The sequence below is a fragment of the Xyrauchen texanus genome, chromosome 37 (genome assembly GCF_025860055.1).
Source record: "Xyrauchen texanus isolate HMW12.3.18 chromosome 37, RBS_HiC_50CHRs, whole genome shotgun sequence".
Lineage (NCBI taxonomy): Eukaryota > Metazoa > Chordata > Actinopteri > Cypriniformes > Catostomidae > Xyrauchen > Xyrauchen texanus.
The window spans coordinates 16,083,979-16,098,881 of NC_068312.1; the positions used below are offsets into that span (position 1 = coordinate 16,083,979).

The window sequence follows — 14,903 nt, forward strand, 5'->3', positions numbered from 1 at the left end:
GATCACAGTCATTTTACAAAGCCTGAAATAGGCAACATAGAGAACAATAGTTGTAAGACATTGATTTGTATGTGTGGCAGGGCAAGACCGGGTGTGTAGTATCATGACCCGGCCCCGCCCTGCCACATTCCTCCCTCGTTCTCTCAGGCTGGGGAGCCCCCGGCCTGACGTACATCCCCCCCCCCCCCTTTCCCTGGGGGAGGGCGCGCCTTCCGCGCTGTCTGCCGGCAGGTCATCCCCATCTACCTGGACGAGGGAGGGGACAAGGGGAGGGAAACAGAAATAATTAAAATGGGGGGTACTTCCTGTAACAGTGTAGTACCCCCCAAAAAACTGTAAAATTTAAAAGAGGATAAAGGCCAACGTAGAGCGATAGTGAGAGAGAGAGAGGAGAGAGAGATGAAAAAAAACAAACTCTTAGCCTACTCGCCAGTTCTCCGATACGCCGCAGCTTGTTCCTCGGCCACTCCTCCACCCTTTATCGGACGACAGCCGCGCCTCTCCGGGTGGATCCGAGGCAGTCCTCCAGCCCCTGGCGGACGGAACACCCCGCCGCGTTCTCGGGGAACAGAAGGGGTCTACCCCGCCCCTGGCAGCGGTCCTCTCGCTCCAGGCGGTCGCCAGTGAGCCCCTCACCGCTCGCGGTCGGCGGTCTTAAACCCCGCCGCGTTTCAGCGGCCGGTAGGTGACTCCTGCACCCCTGGCAGCGGCCCTGACCGCTCCAGGCAGTCGGCTAGGAGCCCCTTCTCCCCTCACGGTCGCTGCTCCGTTGGGGTGGACGGTAGTGGCAAGAACTCTACTACGGCGTATCCTTCCTCCTTCCTTGGCTTCGGCACCAGTGTAAAGGTATTCAATGGAAAGGAGGCGGCGAGAACAGGCTTTTCAATATAAATAATAGGTTTAATGATAAACTTAAAAGACAACACAAACACACATGACGGACATGTCCGCTAACGATCTCTCTCTCCCGCACGGCCCTCTGCAGTCAGCCTTTAAACCTCACGGAGGCATAATTAGCCTAATACAAGACCGGGTGTGTAGTATCACGCCCTGCCACAGTATGGTAAAGGGATGCAGAATTTTGTGTGTGTGTGTGTGTGTGTGTGTATATACTGTATATACACTGTAAAAAGTGGTAACCTGCATTTTTTGTTATCCTAAGGAACTATTTCAACCTAATTTAACCCTTAAAATTTGTTTTGCTAGTGTAACTTAATATAGTCAGGTTGATTCAGTGACTTGAATCAAACCAATTCAAAGATGCAAACATAAAAAGCAAAATGTTTTAGGTTAACATTTATTTATTTATTTATTTTATTTTTTGTGTGCACATGTGAACTAGGTGGTATACAAGATACAACTATTGTATTTCAACAACATCAAACTGTGACTGCCCATTATAGATTAATACAACTCTTAATAAAACTTGTCTGGTAGCTTTCATTCAAACTACAGTCCTGAGCACAAAGATTAATGTACTATACACAGTTTCACAAAATGTAATGATCTGCTGTGTTTTCTCCCATTTAAATAGAAGTAAGGTGCGAAAATACTTAATGTCATAGCTGTTGTTGTGTTTAAGCCGAAGTTCAAGACTCATGTTCTGGTTTTGTTTGAATCTAATTGGATCACGCTTGTCTCCAGAGTGTGTTTCATATAATTATAGTGTGAGTCAAGGTGTGAGTTTTTTCTAAATTCCCTCTGAAAATTGTGACAGAGTGAAAGATTAAATAGATGTGAGAAGAATTGAGGCAAAGAAATGATGAGAACAGAGAGAGGGAAGAGTGGTTACCAGCACTTATTTGGATTCAAGAGTAATTTTGGGCACAATCCTTAAAACAGGATGACATCAAGATTGTACTTTTTTATTAAGGCAAAGTTTTCAGTTGCTTTTTCCAGATTTTATGGACTCTTTGGGGAAAAAAATTAACAGATGCTTATCGAAAGTGGACATCTGCCCTTTTTTCTTACATTTTTTTCTTAAAAGGATTTACAGGATCTTTCATTTTAAATAGGCTTTGGAGTATATTCTGCTAATTAAAAGAGGACAAATCTGGAGGAACAAGTGTGTTCAGACTTGCATTGAAAAAGTGTTGAGGGACAGAGTGTAAAAATGAGTGTGAGATGGGACACAGAGGGGTTACAGACCGTGGGCATCGTCTGCCTAGTCATTATGTTTCTCAAACTCATGCATCTACTCGGACTCATAGACATAACTGAAAAAGGTGAGAAAGAAAGAAAGAAAGATAGAAAGAAAGAGTGAGCGAGAGAGAGAGAGAGAGAGAGAGAGAGAGAGAGAGAGAGAGAGGGAGAGAAAGAGAATTAACAAAAGTTAGTATATATAATAAAAAAAAAATCTTTATCCCTGATTTTATATTTTATTGCAAATTTTGTATATCTCATGTTTGCATGTCGTAAAGGAATATTCCAGGTTAATTACACGTTACTTAAGTTCTATTGACAGCACCTGTTGCATTGATTGCTAAGATGCTCCTGCCTAAATTTGTATAAACAAACGTGTCGGTCACACTTTATATTAGGTGGCCTTAACTACTATGTATTACAATATATATATACAAGACTATGTATTTACTGTGTAACTATATGTTGTTCTGTAAAATGCCCACATTTGCTGCTACAGAGGTTAGGTTTAGGAGTAAGTGTAGGGTTAGGGTTAGTATTAGGGGTTACAGTTAGGTTTTGGGCTAAGGGTTGGGTTAGGGGTAAAGTAAATGTAAGTACTTTAAATGTAGGTACAATGCAACAACATGTGTGTTCATAATAAGTACATTGTATCAAATGGTTAAGTACATAATATTTAAAGCCACCTAATATAAAGTGGGACCAATGTGTTAACTGAAAGGCATTTACATGTACAATAAAACACTCTTGGACAATTGTACATTTTCCCCATAGACTTCCATAAAAGTGTAAACTGTCAACACGTTTATTTATTTAACACGTTTAACAACAGCAACAGAGTTTTTGATAAGTGTGTGTTTTTAAATGCTATATTTCTTTTGTTCCTTAAAACATCAGAGATTTGTCATTGTATCTCTTGCTGTATCACCGTTTCACTGACCATCAGTCTATTTTAGGATTCTGCATTTTGTTTTACTATTTTTCTCTTTTTTTCTCCTCTCACTCTCTCTGACCCTCTCTGTCCTCCTCCTGCCTCCCTATCTCACTTTTTTCTGTTTGTGTAAAGATGGTGAGTATAAATGCTTGTCTAGTTTAATTTATTCCTCTGTTCTGTTCTGTCTTTCTTCTATTCTTTATATGGGGTACTTTCTTTAATTTTGTGATTGATGCGAGCTGATATCCAAGTGAAACAAATTTAAAATTAATCATTAAATCCACCACTTATTGCATTAGTGTAATAATAAGGTTCCTATTAAACTATTAAACTATTAAATACTAAAGCATTCCTTTGAAAATGGAAAACCTGGAAACACTTCATTAGCAATCAATCACAATGGAAAAGTTACACTGTCTACAGTGTTCGAATTGGTTCAAGGCTCTTGGGGGTGCTCCCACTCCTGATCCCGAATGTCCTGGGTTCGAATCCCAGGCTGGCATATTTTACTTTACAAAGTCTCATTTTGTTTCATTTTAGATTTGATTCATTCGACTTCAAAGCAGTGATAAACTTAGCATTTCACGCGAGCAGGATGAGTTCTTGATCGCTGCATTGGAGAGCGCACTGGCGATGTTAGATGCAGAGGACTCGACTGGGCTGCCACCTTCGGGTCAGCCCGCCCAGTCTGAGGCTGACATAGAGCACTCCCCTCCAGGGCCTGTAGGACTATGTTGTCTCTGGCGACCAAAGCCTACAGTGCTGCTGGACAGGCTGACTCCACCCTGCATGCCATGGCCCTCCTTCAAGTACACCAGGCCAAGGCACTAAAAGAGCGGCCCATGGGTAGTCCTGATCCCGATGTGCTGCAGGAGCTGCGCTCGGTGACCGCCCTCGCCCTCCGGGCTATGAAGGTCATGGCGCGAGCACTCGGGCAGGTGATGTCCACCTCGGTTGTCCAGGAGCGGCACCTGTGTCTGAATCTGGTCGAGATGAGGGACTCCGACAAAGTTCACTTTCTCAACGCCACCATCTCCCAGTTTGGCCTATTTGACGACACCGTTGAAGACTTTGCCCAGCAGTTCTCAGCAGTGAAGAAGCAGACGGAAGCTAGACATCTTGCCCCGGCTCAGCTCAAGATCCCATACCTACGGAAAGGCTAGGCGGCTCCGCCACAGCCTGAGCCCAGTTCTCGGCCCCAGCATAGAGCCCCCCACAGGAAGCGGACACCCCCGGCCTCAAGGTCTGGTACAAGGACCCGGAAGACTCCTAAGCGCCCCTGAGACAGACGACCCATGAAGAGAGATGTCCTCCATGGAGCTGGTACCCAGACCACTCCATCCTTCTGTGGAGGGCAGAAAGGTAAATCCTTTTTTTATTTTGTGTTGTGTTTGCCGCACCCTGAACGCACTGCAGTATACACATTGTTAAAAAAGAGCGGTTTACTCAATCCTTGGGTCACATAATCAGTGTTCGCGGCCACCGTTGTCACGGCCGCAAGTCACCGAGCACTAGCAGCCAGGGCCCTGCGAAAGCTCCCCCTGCCGCGAGGCCCCACCCCCAGGTACGTCAGACGCGATCGTCTCCTTAGTGCCCCTCTTCCGGAGCTTGGACACGTGGCTAATTCTTTCCAAACCGTCCCGGTGGCTGGCCAGGACCATCCAACTCGACTACATGATTCAGTTTGCAAGGCACCCTCCCCGATTCAGCGGCGTCAGCTTCACTTCAGGGCAAGGCAGGAATGCTGCCACCATGCATGCAAAGATCGTGACACTTCTTCGCAAGGGTGCGATAGTCAAGACTCCAGTCGAGATGAGGAAAGGGTTCTACAGCCCTTACTTCATCGTACCAAAGAAAGGCGGTGGGTTGAAACCAATCTTGGACCTGCGAGTTCTGATCTGGGCCTTATACAGACTCCCATTCAAGATGCTGATGCAGAAACACATTTTGACGTGTGTCCGGCATCAAGATTGGTTTGCGGAAGTAGACCTGTAGGACGTGTACTTTCATGTCTCGGTTACACCTTGACACAGACCCTTCCTACGGTTTGCTTTCGACGACCGGGCGTATCAGTACAAGGTCCTCCCCAAACGGCACAAATACACGTTTCCCGCAGTGACCCTACTTGCACAGACCAGTATGTCCGGGGGAGTGGCATGCAAATTCCACTTGCCAATTCCCATTGTCCTTTTCTCAAACATTGAGGTGTTTCAGGGCTCTCAAGAGTGACCCCTAGTGTCACTACATGTCTTGTTCCCTCATTACGACAGTAACCGATAAGTTCCTATAAATCTTCTCTAAACACTTTGTGGTTTAGAACTTTCCAAGGAAAATCAAATATAGACCACTGATGAAATAATTGATAAACAACAAAGCATGTTATTTTGTTTTTCTTATGAGCCCCCTCAGTTTAAACACTGCCTGTCTATCAAACCTCAAGTTATCTCTTTCTCTCTTTTCCTCTTCCTGCTCATCTTCCAATGTTGTGCTAACTCTTTCTTGATTTCATTCCTCTTCCTCTTTTCTCTCTCCCCTTGCAACCACTGTCTCCCCCTTTATAATGCTCTCTCACCCCATCCCATACACTCACCCCTTTCCCTCCTCTACCTCCTTCTCTATCTCTCTGCTTCCCCCTTTCTTTCTCTCTTGTTTTGCTCTTTCTTCTCCATAGAGAGTAGTGACAGTGACCTCGAGCTGTCGGCGGTGAGACATCAGCCCGAGGGTCTGGAACAGCTACAGGCTCAGACCAAATTTACCAAGAAGGAGCTGCAGTCCCTCTACAGGGGCTTCAAAAATGTAAGTATCGGCTAAAAGGCTAGGAGAGATTATAGTCTGGAGTTGAGGTACATACTACAGTATTTATTTGGTCAAATATTTACTTTTTTGTTGGTGGGACAATCTAAAAAGCCCCATATGCTTTACTTAATTTGCCTGTACTTAATATTTTGAATGTGTGTTTGGTACTGAATCTGAAGACAAGTCTCTAAGATATTTTGTCTCTAAGATTTTATCTTCAACATTTTGACATAAAATGAATGTTCTGGGTTCAATACAAGTTAAGCTCAAACAACAGCATTCATGGTATAATGTTGATTATCACAATAATTAATTTTGACTCGTCCCTCCTTTTCTTAAAAAAAGCAAAAATCGTGGTTAGTGTAATTTCGAGACATGCTGAAGACAAGGACAGATGAAGACGATGATGATGTGAGAACCCAAGTGCAGTATTTATTTACAAAATGAGTAACCAACATGCATAAACTAGAACAAAGAGACTTAACTTGAAATGACTAAGATGGATACCTACAAGAAATAACAAAGTTACACAATCAATACATGACAAAAGACAATGGCAACAAGTGGACAAGAGAACCAATGACAAGATGGAACTAATAAACAAGATGACAAGACTATGAAACATGAACCAATGACAGGATAAGACTATTGAACATAATAACAAGACAATGACTATAAACCAATGATAACAAAACACCTGAAATAAGAGTCACATGACAAACAGGGAGAATCTCATGACACACAGGAAACAGGGACTAAACTTTCAAAATAAGAGTCCACAGGCACCGACACAACAGAACATGTTAAAGATCCACTCCTTTAAAGGTGGCTTCTAATGCCCTAAACAAGAAAAAAAATCTGGGGAATCAGGAGTGTGTAGGGGCCAGGGCGGAGCTGGCAGAGGGCCTGGAGACCAGGGCGGACCAGGAGACCGGGCAGACCAGGACCAGGGTGGAGCTGGAGAAGGGCCCGGAAACCGGGGTGGACCAGGATACCAGGGTGGAGCCGGTGGAGGGCCCAGAGACTGGGGCGGGCCAGGAGACCAGGATGGAGCCAGAGAAGCGCGCAGAGACCGGGGCAGACCAGGAGACCAGGGCAGATCCAGCAGAGGGCCCGGAGAGCAGGGTGGACCAGGAGGCAAAGGCTCAGAGCTGCTGGAAGCAGAGTCTCAGGGGGGAGCCAGTGGAGGTTCGGGGGGTGGGGTCACTGAAGGCAGAGGCTCAGGGGGCAGAGCCGCTAGAGTCTCAGAGGTCAAGGCAGCTGTTGCAGGCATGGGCACAGGCTCTGAGATGGACGAGTCTTCAGGCGCTGGCTCTGGGACGGATGATGCTTCATGCACTCATTGACCGTGGCAGGCATGGCCGCTGGCTCATGGACTGTGGTAGGTGTGGGCACTGGCTTGTGGAATGTGGCAGGCATGGCTGCTGGCTCATGGACTGTGGCAGGTGTGGCCGTTGGCTCCTGGACCATGGTAGGTGTGGACGCTTGTGTACCATGGCAGGTGTGGATGCTGGCTCGTTGACTGTGGCAGGCATGGCAGCCATGGCAGTGGACTGTCAGTGGCAGTGTCAGGGTGGCTAAAACTTGTGTATTATTAGAGCTGTAAATTTGTTTTAAATCGTCATTTTTACAATCATTTTAGTGTTTGTTGATATAACATCATCGTGGCATTGAATTTGTAAAATTGGCCATAACTTTACACAGAAAAGGTTAGTAAGCCATTTTATAACACTAAAATCGTGTTTACAGGCATACTGTTTATTTATTTTGGCTAAGCTTTTGAGTATTTTATCATGTACAGAATGGGCCCATTCACTTCCATTGTAAGTGCCTCACTGTAAACCAGATTTTTGCTTTTTTTTTTAAGAAAAGGAGGGGCAAGTCAAAATTACTTTTTGTGGTAATCATTATTATGCTAAAAATGCTGTCAATTGAGCTTAACTTGTTTCAAACAAAGAATAATCCTTTAAGACATTAAAACAGTAGTTACCCCAAAAATGAAAATTTTAATAAAGCATAATCATCATTTACTCACCCTCATGCCATTCCAAATATGACTTCCTTTCTTATGCAGAAAACATGAATGTTTTAATGAATATTGTGGTCCATCTTCTCAGCCTTCTCAACGCTTCATACGATTTTGGTGAGAAACAATCTGAAGTGCAATTCATTTAAATATTATACAAATAAAGTGAAAACAAAAATACAAATAGTGTGTTCATTGGACAATCATGAGTATTTAAATTTTGGGTTGTTTCTCAGAAAACTTGGACTACAATGGACTACTTTTATAATACTTTTGGGTGCTTTAAAGTGAGTCACTATCAAGTGCCATTCTATTGAAAAGATGTACCATAACATCCATTGAAACTCCATTTGTGTTCCACGTGAGAAAAAACATTACACAGGTTTGGAATGACACAAGGGTGAGTTATTTATGACAGAATAGGTGAAATACTCTTTTCAAGAAAAGTGTTGGGGTTCAGTGATCAAGTTAAAATTTTAGGTGTTTTAACTTGAGCAGGTGCCTTCTGTTGTGTTATAGGGCAGAATTTTCTCTTTAAAGAAAATTAGCACAATGCACTTATTTAAAGCATTCATGAGCTGCCTATGTGGCACAGTGAGAATTAGTCCATTATCTGCTTAATTAGATGTTTAATGAGATATCCCTCTCTTTCCATTTCAGGAGTGCCCAAGTGGTTTGGTCGATGAGGAAACTTTCAAGACCATCTACTCTCAGTTCTTTCCCCAAGGGGGTAAAGTAGACTCTGCAATACGATTATAACATAAACAGTCAGTGTTATCCATTAACTCCGATTAGGATCTAATATTGAGGAGCCATACTCATTCTACATTTCTGACTTGTTTTTCACCATTTCTTCAGATGCCACCACATATGCCCATTTTCTGTTTAATGCATTTGACCTGGACAGAAATGGCTCAATTCGTTTTGAGGTGAGAAGTTTCTTCCACTCAATTTCAATTTATTTTGCCTCAATTTCTGAGAGGGTCCTCGATGCAGACTGCAACGCGATGATGTAGTGATCTAATCCTCTGCGTAGTGGATTTTGGTGACATAGTGGATGTTTTGGTTTTTATACATTACACTGAGTACATTATTTCTTAGTATTAAAGTATTACACAGAGAAGGATATTACATGAATTTGTTTAATATAGCTTAGCTTTTAAAAATGGTCATATCCATGGATTTCGTAAATTTCTTTTCCTTGTTTTTCCTCTTCACCCACAGAAATCAAATATTTAAATTAAGCAATATAATCCACACTATAATGTGCTCCTTATGTTAACATCTCTTTCGCTGTACATAAATGCAATGGGGTGAAGTATTTGTATTTGTACATTAATACGTAGTGGTCAAACATACTTGGAAGTACTGTATGCAAAAGTAAAATAAAAGTGAATCTGGAGCACAGAACCGCTCTGAATACACTATAATAATGCTTATACACAATGAAGACAAGACAGACCACCATGCATAGACTTTAAGCGAACAGCTTGATTTATCTTTTAATTTAATTAAATCGTTGTAGCCCTTTACGGTTAAATAATCGCACTATGTCATACCACAATTGTATTTAAATTAATTGTGCAGCCTTAATATATAAATGTGTGTGTGTCATATGAATAGATACTGTATTAATGACCGTTGAGTACGCTACAGTCATAAAACAAAACATTAAAATGTGAATACGTTTGCATATTCACTACGTCATTAAAATCCAATACGCATGGGATTAGATCCACTACGTCATTGCTCTACAGTCTGCAGAGAGGAGTACTTGGAATTTCTCAGTATCTGCACTCTGACCCTCCACTCTGACCCTGTTGCTCCCTGTGACAGGACTTTGTGATTGGTCTGTCAGTGCTGCTGAGAGGGACGGTCACTGAAAAGCTCAGCTGGGCTTTCAACCTTTACGACATCAACAAGGATGGATACATCACTAAAGAGGTGCTCGCTGAACCTTTGTGCTCAAATGATCCAGAGATTCAGTCACTGGTGTACACAAATAGTAATAATTGGAATGTGTTTGTGTGCATGTAGGAGATGCTGCTAATCATGAAGTCAATCTACGATATGATGGGCAGGTATACCTACCCCAGTGTGAGAGATGACACTCCTTCTGAACATGTGGAGAAGTTCTTCCAGGTACCAATAAAATGTGCATTTCTTATTTGGACACAGATGCTTAATCTACACAATTTAATAGAGTGGTGAGGTCTTTTATATTCTCTAACTCTCTTATAGAAAATGGACAGGAATCGAGATGGTGTGGTCACTATTGAGGAGTTTATTGAGACCTGTCAGAAAGTAAGTTAGTGTTAAGCTATCACCGTTTACTGACGTAGATCATTCCAATGCATTAAAACAATGTTGCACCCTAAACATTTAATAATTTCATCATTTACTCACCCTGGTGATATTCCAAACTGATTTTCTTTCTTCTTTTCTTTTTTTGGAACTTGAGCACCATAAAAGGAGTTCATTCAACTTGTGTGTTATATTTCAAGTCTTCTGAAGCTACAAATTAGGTTAATGTGAGGAACAGACTAAAATGTATGCTATTATTCATTGAAAACCTTGCCTTCCACCTTAGCTCTCAAATCTGATCATATTAAAGGAATAGTTCACCCACAAATGGCATCCCAGATGTGTATGACTTTCTTTAGCAGAACAAAAATTAAGATTTTTGGAAGAATAATTCAGCTCTGTACTGTAGGTCCATAAAATGCAAGTGAATGGGTGCCAACTTTTTGAGGCTCCAAAACCACATATAGCCATCATAAAAGTAATCCATACAACTCCAGTGGATTAATTAATGTCTTCTGACGGGAAACGCTGGGTGTGTGTGTAAGAAATAGATCAATATGTAAAACTTTTTTTACTAAAAACGTTAGCTTCCAGCCAGCTATGGTTTGCACGTTAGCGAGGGTGGTGTTCAAACTGTCTCTCGTCTGACAAAAGCGTGTAAGTCTCCTCTGCATAGATTCATACATAGATACATTATTAGCAGTCCTTTGGACTGCAATACTGTTTCCACACAAAAGCAGTTTATACAGCGGTCTGAGCAAGGAGCTCAGTCTGAGGCATCTCCTCCATTCACTTGCATTCAAACAGATTCAAACAGCTCTCCTTGTTGACCGTTCCAAGATGGCGCCAGTATGAGGCATCTATGAATGAATATCTATGCCCCTCTGTTGTAAACAACACTGCGCTTACATATTTTTTTGTATTTTAACAAGTCAGTTCTCACATGAACTTGCCAACGCTTAAGTTACGCTTAAGTTGGGCAGAAGAAAAATGTTCTTGTTAAAAAAGTTTTTAAAATGTATCTTTTTCTTACACACACCTAGCATTTCGCTTCAGAAGACTTTATTTAATCCACTGGAGTTGTATGGATTACTTTCATGATGGCAATATGTGCTTTATGGAGCCTCAAGATTTTGGCACCCATTCACTTGCATTGTATGGACCTAAAAAGCTGAAATATTCTTCAAAATTCTTCAGTTGTGTTCTGAAGAAGAAAAAAGTCATACACATCTGGAAAGGCATGAGGGTGAGTAAATGATGAGAGAATTACAATTTTTGGGTGAACTATCCCTTTAAATATGGCATGTCAACATATGTTGAGTCAGGTTTCACATCAGTGATGAGACATGCCAGATCCAATTACGTTTGACATCATTGACGTCAAACCTGGCTCAATGTGTCTTATCCCATATTTGAATTGAACAACGAATGAGATTTTAGAACTACAGTTGGACTAAGCAATCATTCATTAATTTGTATACTTGTTTCTAGTGTTTGGGAAGCTACATTACTTCACAAGCTACTCATAACTTATAGTTAATTAATAATCAATATACTGATATTTAAAGAAGAAAATATCTTTAGATATTTAGCAATCAGATGATGATGTTGATGTTGCGCAGAGCTCAAGTAAATCATTGAATCAAATATATGAGTTAACGTACATGAACAGTTTGACTCGCTAAAATGAATAACAGTTCCCAACACTTAATAATAGGTAATGTATTATATTATCCTGTTAAAGGGTAACTAAACCCTAAACCAACTTTTTTTAGTTAATGATCTGTAAGCATGGGGCTTTATTAGTAGTGGTCATTGATTCAAGTAATTTTTTTGACATTTGTGTATAAAGTGTTTTAATTCTACAATATATGGTGTAAAAACGTCTGAGTGCTGCCCTCTTCAGGTTGAACGGTGGGTACTGCAGTTGAATTTTCCTATTGGCTGTTTGCGGTACTTCGTGACGTAAGCGGTGACAGCTGACGTAAGCGGGTTCCAACTCACCATGCCAGATTCATGTACATGTCGTCTTGCGACCGTGTGAGGAATAATAACAACATAGAGTCTGACAGCAGCTGTCAATTAATTAGTCTCAGGTGCCCCCCCCCGCTCAGCACCGCACTCGGTTTGTTCCCTCTATCCCCGCCGGGGTCTGCCCACTTTTCCAGCATTTTGAAATATTTCTAGTGGGTGGAGTCAGACTCTGAGCAGGTGTTTAGTTACCCTTTAACAAATGTCCGATAGAACCGATTCTCAAGCAAGTTTTTTTACAGTAGCACATTTCATACTCATTGGCATGTTTTACATCAAAATGATAACAAAAATGCAAGATATATAATCATATATTTTGAAAACAATTAAGAACAAATCACTTAAATGATTTGGATTGCTAAGCGCTACATAGAGAGAGAGGATGGTTTAGGAGAGCATATTTGATTACTCCTTAAGCTCCATTGCTGCATTCACAACACAATGTGACAACTGTACTCTTTTGTGATGCTACACCGCTTCTCGTAATGTAGCTGGTTACTGGAAAAGCTTCACTGTTGTGAAAATAGCTGATATACTGTTACACTACAGAATAATTTAGTTAATTTAGTAATGTTGCTACTTTTAGTTAACTACTTCATAAACACTGCTTGTTTCTTTTCTCTCCATTGCAGGATGAAAACATCATGAACTCCATGCAGCTCTTTGAAAATGTCATATAGAATGTGAGTGGAACAATCTCAAACTAAAAGAAACCCTTGATGTTCCCAAACAGCACTCTAAACCATGTCTCTATACCAAAATAGCAAAGCAGTCACTCTCTGCCCTGTCCTGTAGCACTACTCCCATGCCTGCTGCACTCTGTAGAATCTTATAGACTAACACATACAGTAGCCTACTGTATAGGCTCACAATTTGTACTTCACTGTGGGACTTCTTTAAAAATAAAAGACAAAACAGCTGAGATCCCTCCTGATGCCAAAGAGTGGCAATCATGTGGTGGAACTTTCAGATCATAATGAACTCATAATGAATTGCATCACTGCTTTATGGATTCCAATGGATTCCACCCTGGACTGCTTTCTTCTGCCTTTTGAATGAGGGAAATGACAACACTAGATCTCAACCTTCCAGATACCATTGTACAGTAATTATGGATTTCAAGGGACCCAAAGTAATCTTTAACACAAAAGACAATTCAAAGCACATCAGAGACTACACAAGCAGTGAAAAATATTATATTCACCAAAACAACAAAATAAATGTGATTGGGGTGTGGGGGGGGACCTGAAGCATGTGAGATATTAGTGATTTTCTTGCACGGAGACTGACAACATTGTACACTTTCTTCCTTGTAAGCCTGTAGGTCTCACTGAACACTGTCAGCAACCTAAAGAAACTGTATGCGTGAAGTAACAGTGTACCCATGTTTATAAGTTCTGCGCAATAATGGATTGCACAAATCAATTGGACCAGGATGATTTATTTGGTCACATTTGATTCTTGCACAGAAATAATATTTAAAATATAGGCATTTTAGGAGGTCTGCTTTAACATTTGACTGAATTATGTGTGATTTATTTTAAGGTATGTATTTGTCAAGCAGTGTCAAGTGGAATGCAGAGTTCGGGCACAAACTGAAATACCCAGTTTATTAATAATGTGGTTTGCAAATTTCATTCAAATTATTTTGATTTTGTTATATAGGTTATATTTGAAACAGACTGATTTCAATATGTGAGAGTGTAATGTTTCATTCTGGGTTTCCGTGGCCATGGTAAATCTGGAAATATCAGAGAATTGTGAAATTGTGGTGGAAAATTACATCTTGGAATTTTGGAAAAGTCATGAAAAATTACACATTCCAATAGTGAAAAATACATGTTTCTCATTATGCTCAGCTTTAAAATATGTAATTGTCTAGAAATTGCTCTTTGTGAGTGCAATCCTTATCAATCAATAACAAATGACTGAAAATCATGTAAATGTATTGGTAATAATATGTGGGAACACTGGTCTTAATGCTTCCATGGAGCACAGTAATAAAGCATACAAAATGGGTAATTCACTTCCTCATCCTTATATATTTCCATTGCATAACAAAATGTTGTGACATTGAATTGTTAATGTTTAACACTTAAAATAAAAGTTACTCAGAGGTCCTTTTACTCAAGAGGACAAAAATGCCCACATCAAAAAACTGCCATAATAATATTATATATTAATACTACTTTCCACTTTAAATTAGTTAATTTTTTAACCAACATCAGTTCTTATCATAACTACCAAAGATTCATTCATTTTCAGGATTTTAACACTTTAAATGCCAGTTTGTTTACATATTGCCGGTTGTTTTTTATATACGCACACACACACATTTCTCAATACACACATAAAAAACACACTCTGACATCCATACAACACACCCACACAATTTTAGCTGCAATATTTATTCAGCTGGCCTGCAGTGCTCTATAATACAGAAAACAGAAATAGTGAAAAAGCATGTATTTGCTCCATAGGCTAAACATGAGGGGAAATGGCGCCATCTGGTGGAATATAAAAATAAAATATAAAAATTAAAATGTTGAAGCCAGGGCTCCGTGAATGAGAGCATAATATCATCATGATTTTATGCTTTAATGGCAATGGTATCAAATATTGCAGTTTTAATGGTTTTCAAAGGGGAATTTTTTTCCTGAGTGTAGCTGT

General features: G+C 40.7%; 1 protein-coding gene across 6 annotated transcripts in view; it reads left to right on the forward strand.

Annotated features, from left to right (window-relative positions):
- The window catches only part of LOC127631200 (calsenilin-like), a 77,755-nt gene extending 63,506 nt beyond the window's left edge, over positions 1-14,249 (forward strand). For 4 of the 6 annotated variants that reach the window (XM_052109241.1, XM_052109240.1, XM_052109242.1 and 1 more), the window contains 7 exons: positions 5,748-5,872; positions 8,559-8,628; positions 8,757-8,827; positions 9,735-9,842; positions 9,936-10,040; positions 10,140-10,202; positions 12,866-14,249. In XM_052109241.1, the coding sequence (XP_051965201.1) occupies positions 5,748-5,872; positions 8,559-8,628; positions 8,757-8,827; positions 9,735-9,842; positions 9,936-10,040; positions 10,140-10,202; positions 12,866-12,913 (590 nt within the window). In that variant the 3' untranslated portion in view covers positions 12,914-14,249. Of the gene's footprint in view, positions 1-1,770; positions 2,226-5,324; positions 5,873-8,558; positions 8,629-8,756; positions 8,828-9,734; positions 9,843-9,935; positions 10,041-10,139; positions 10,203-12,865 lie in introns of those variants that run through there. The other 2 variants (XM_052109244.1, XM_052109239.1) reach the window with 2 other exon arrangements.
- Positions 14,250-14,903: the final 654 nt, after the last annotated feature.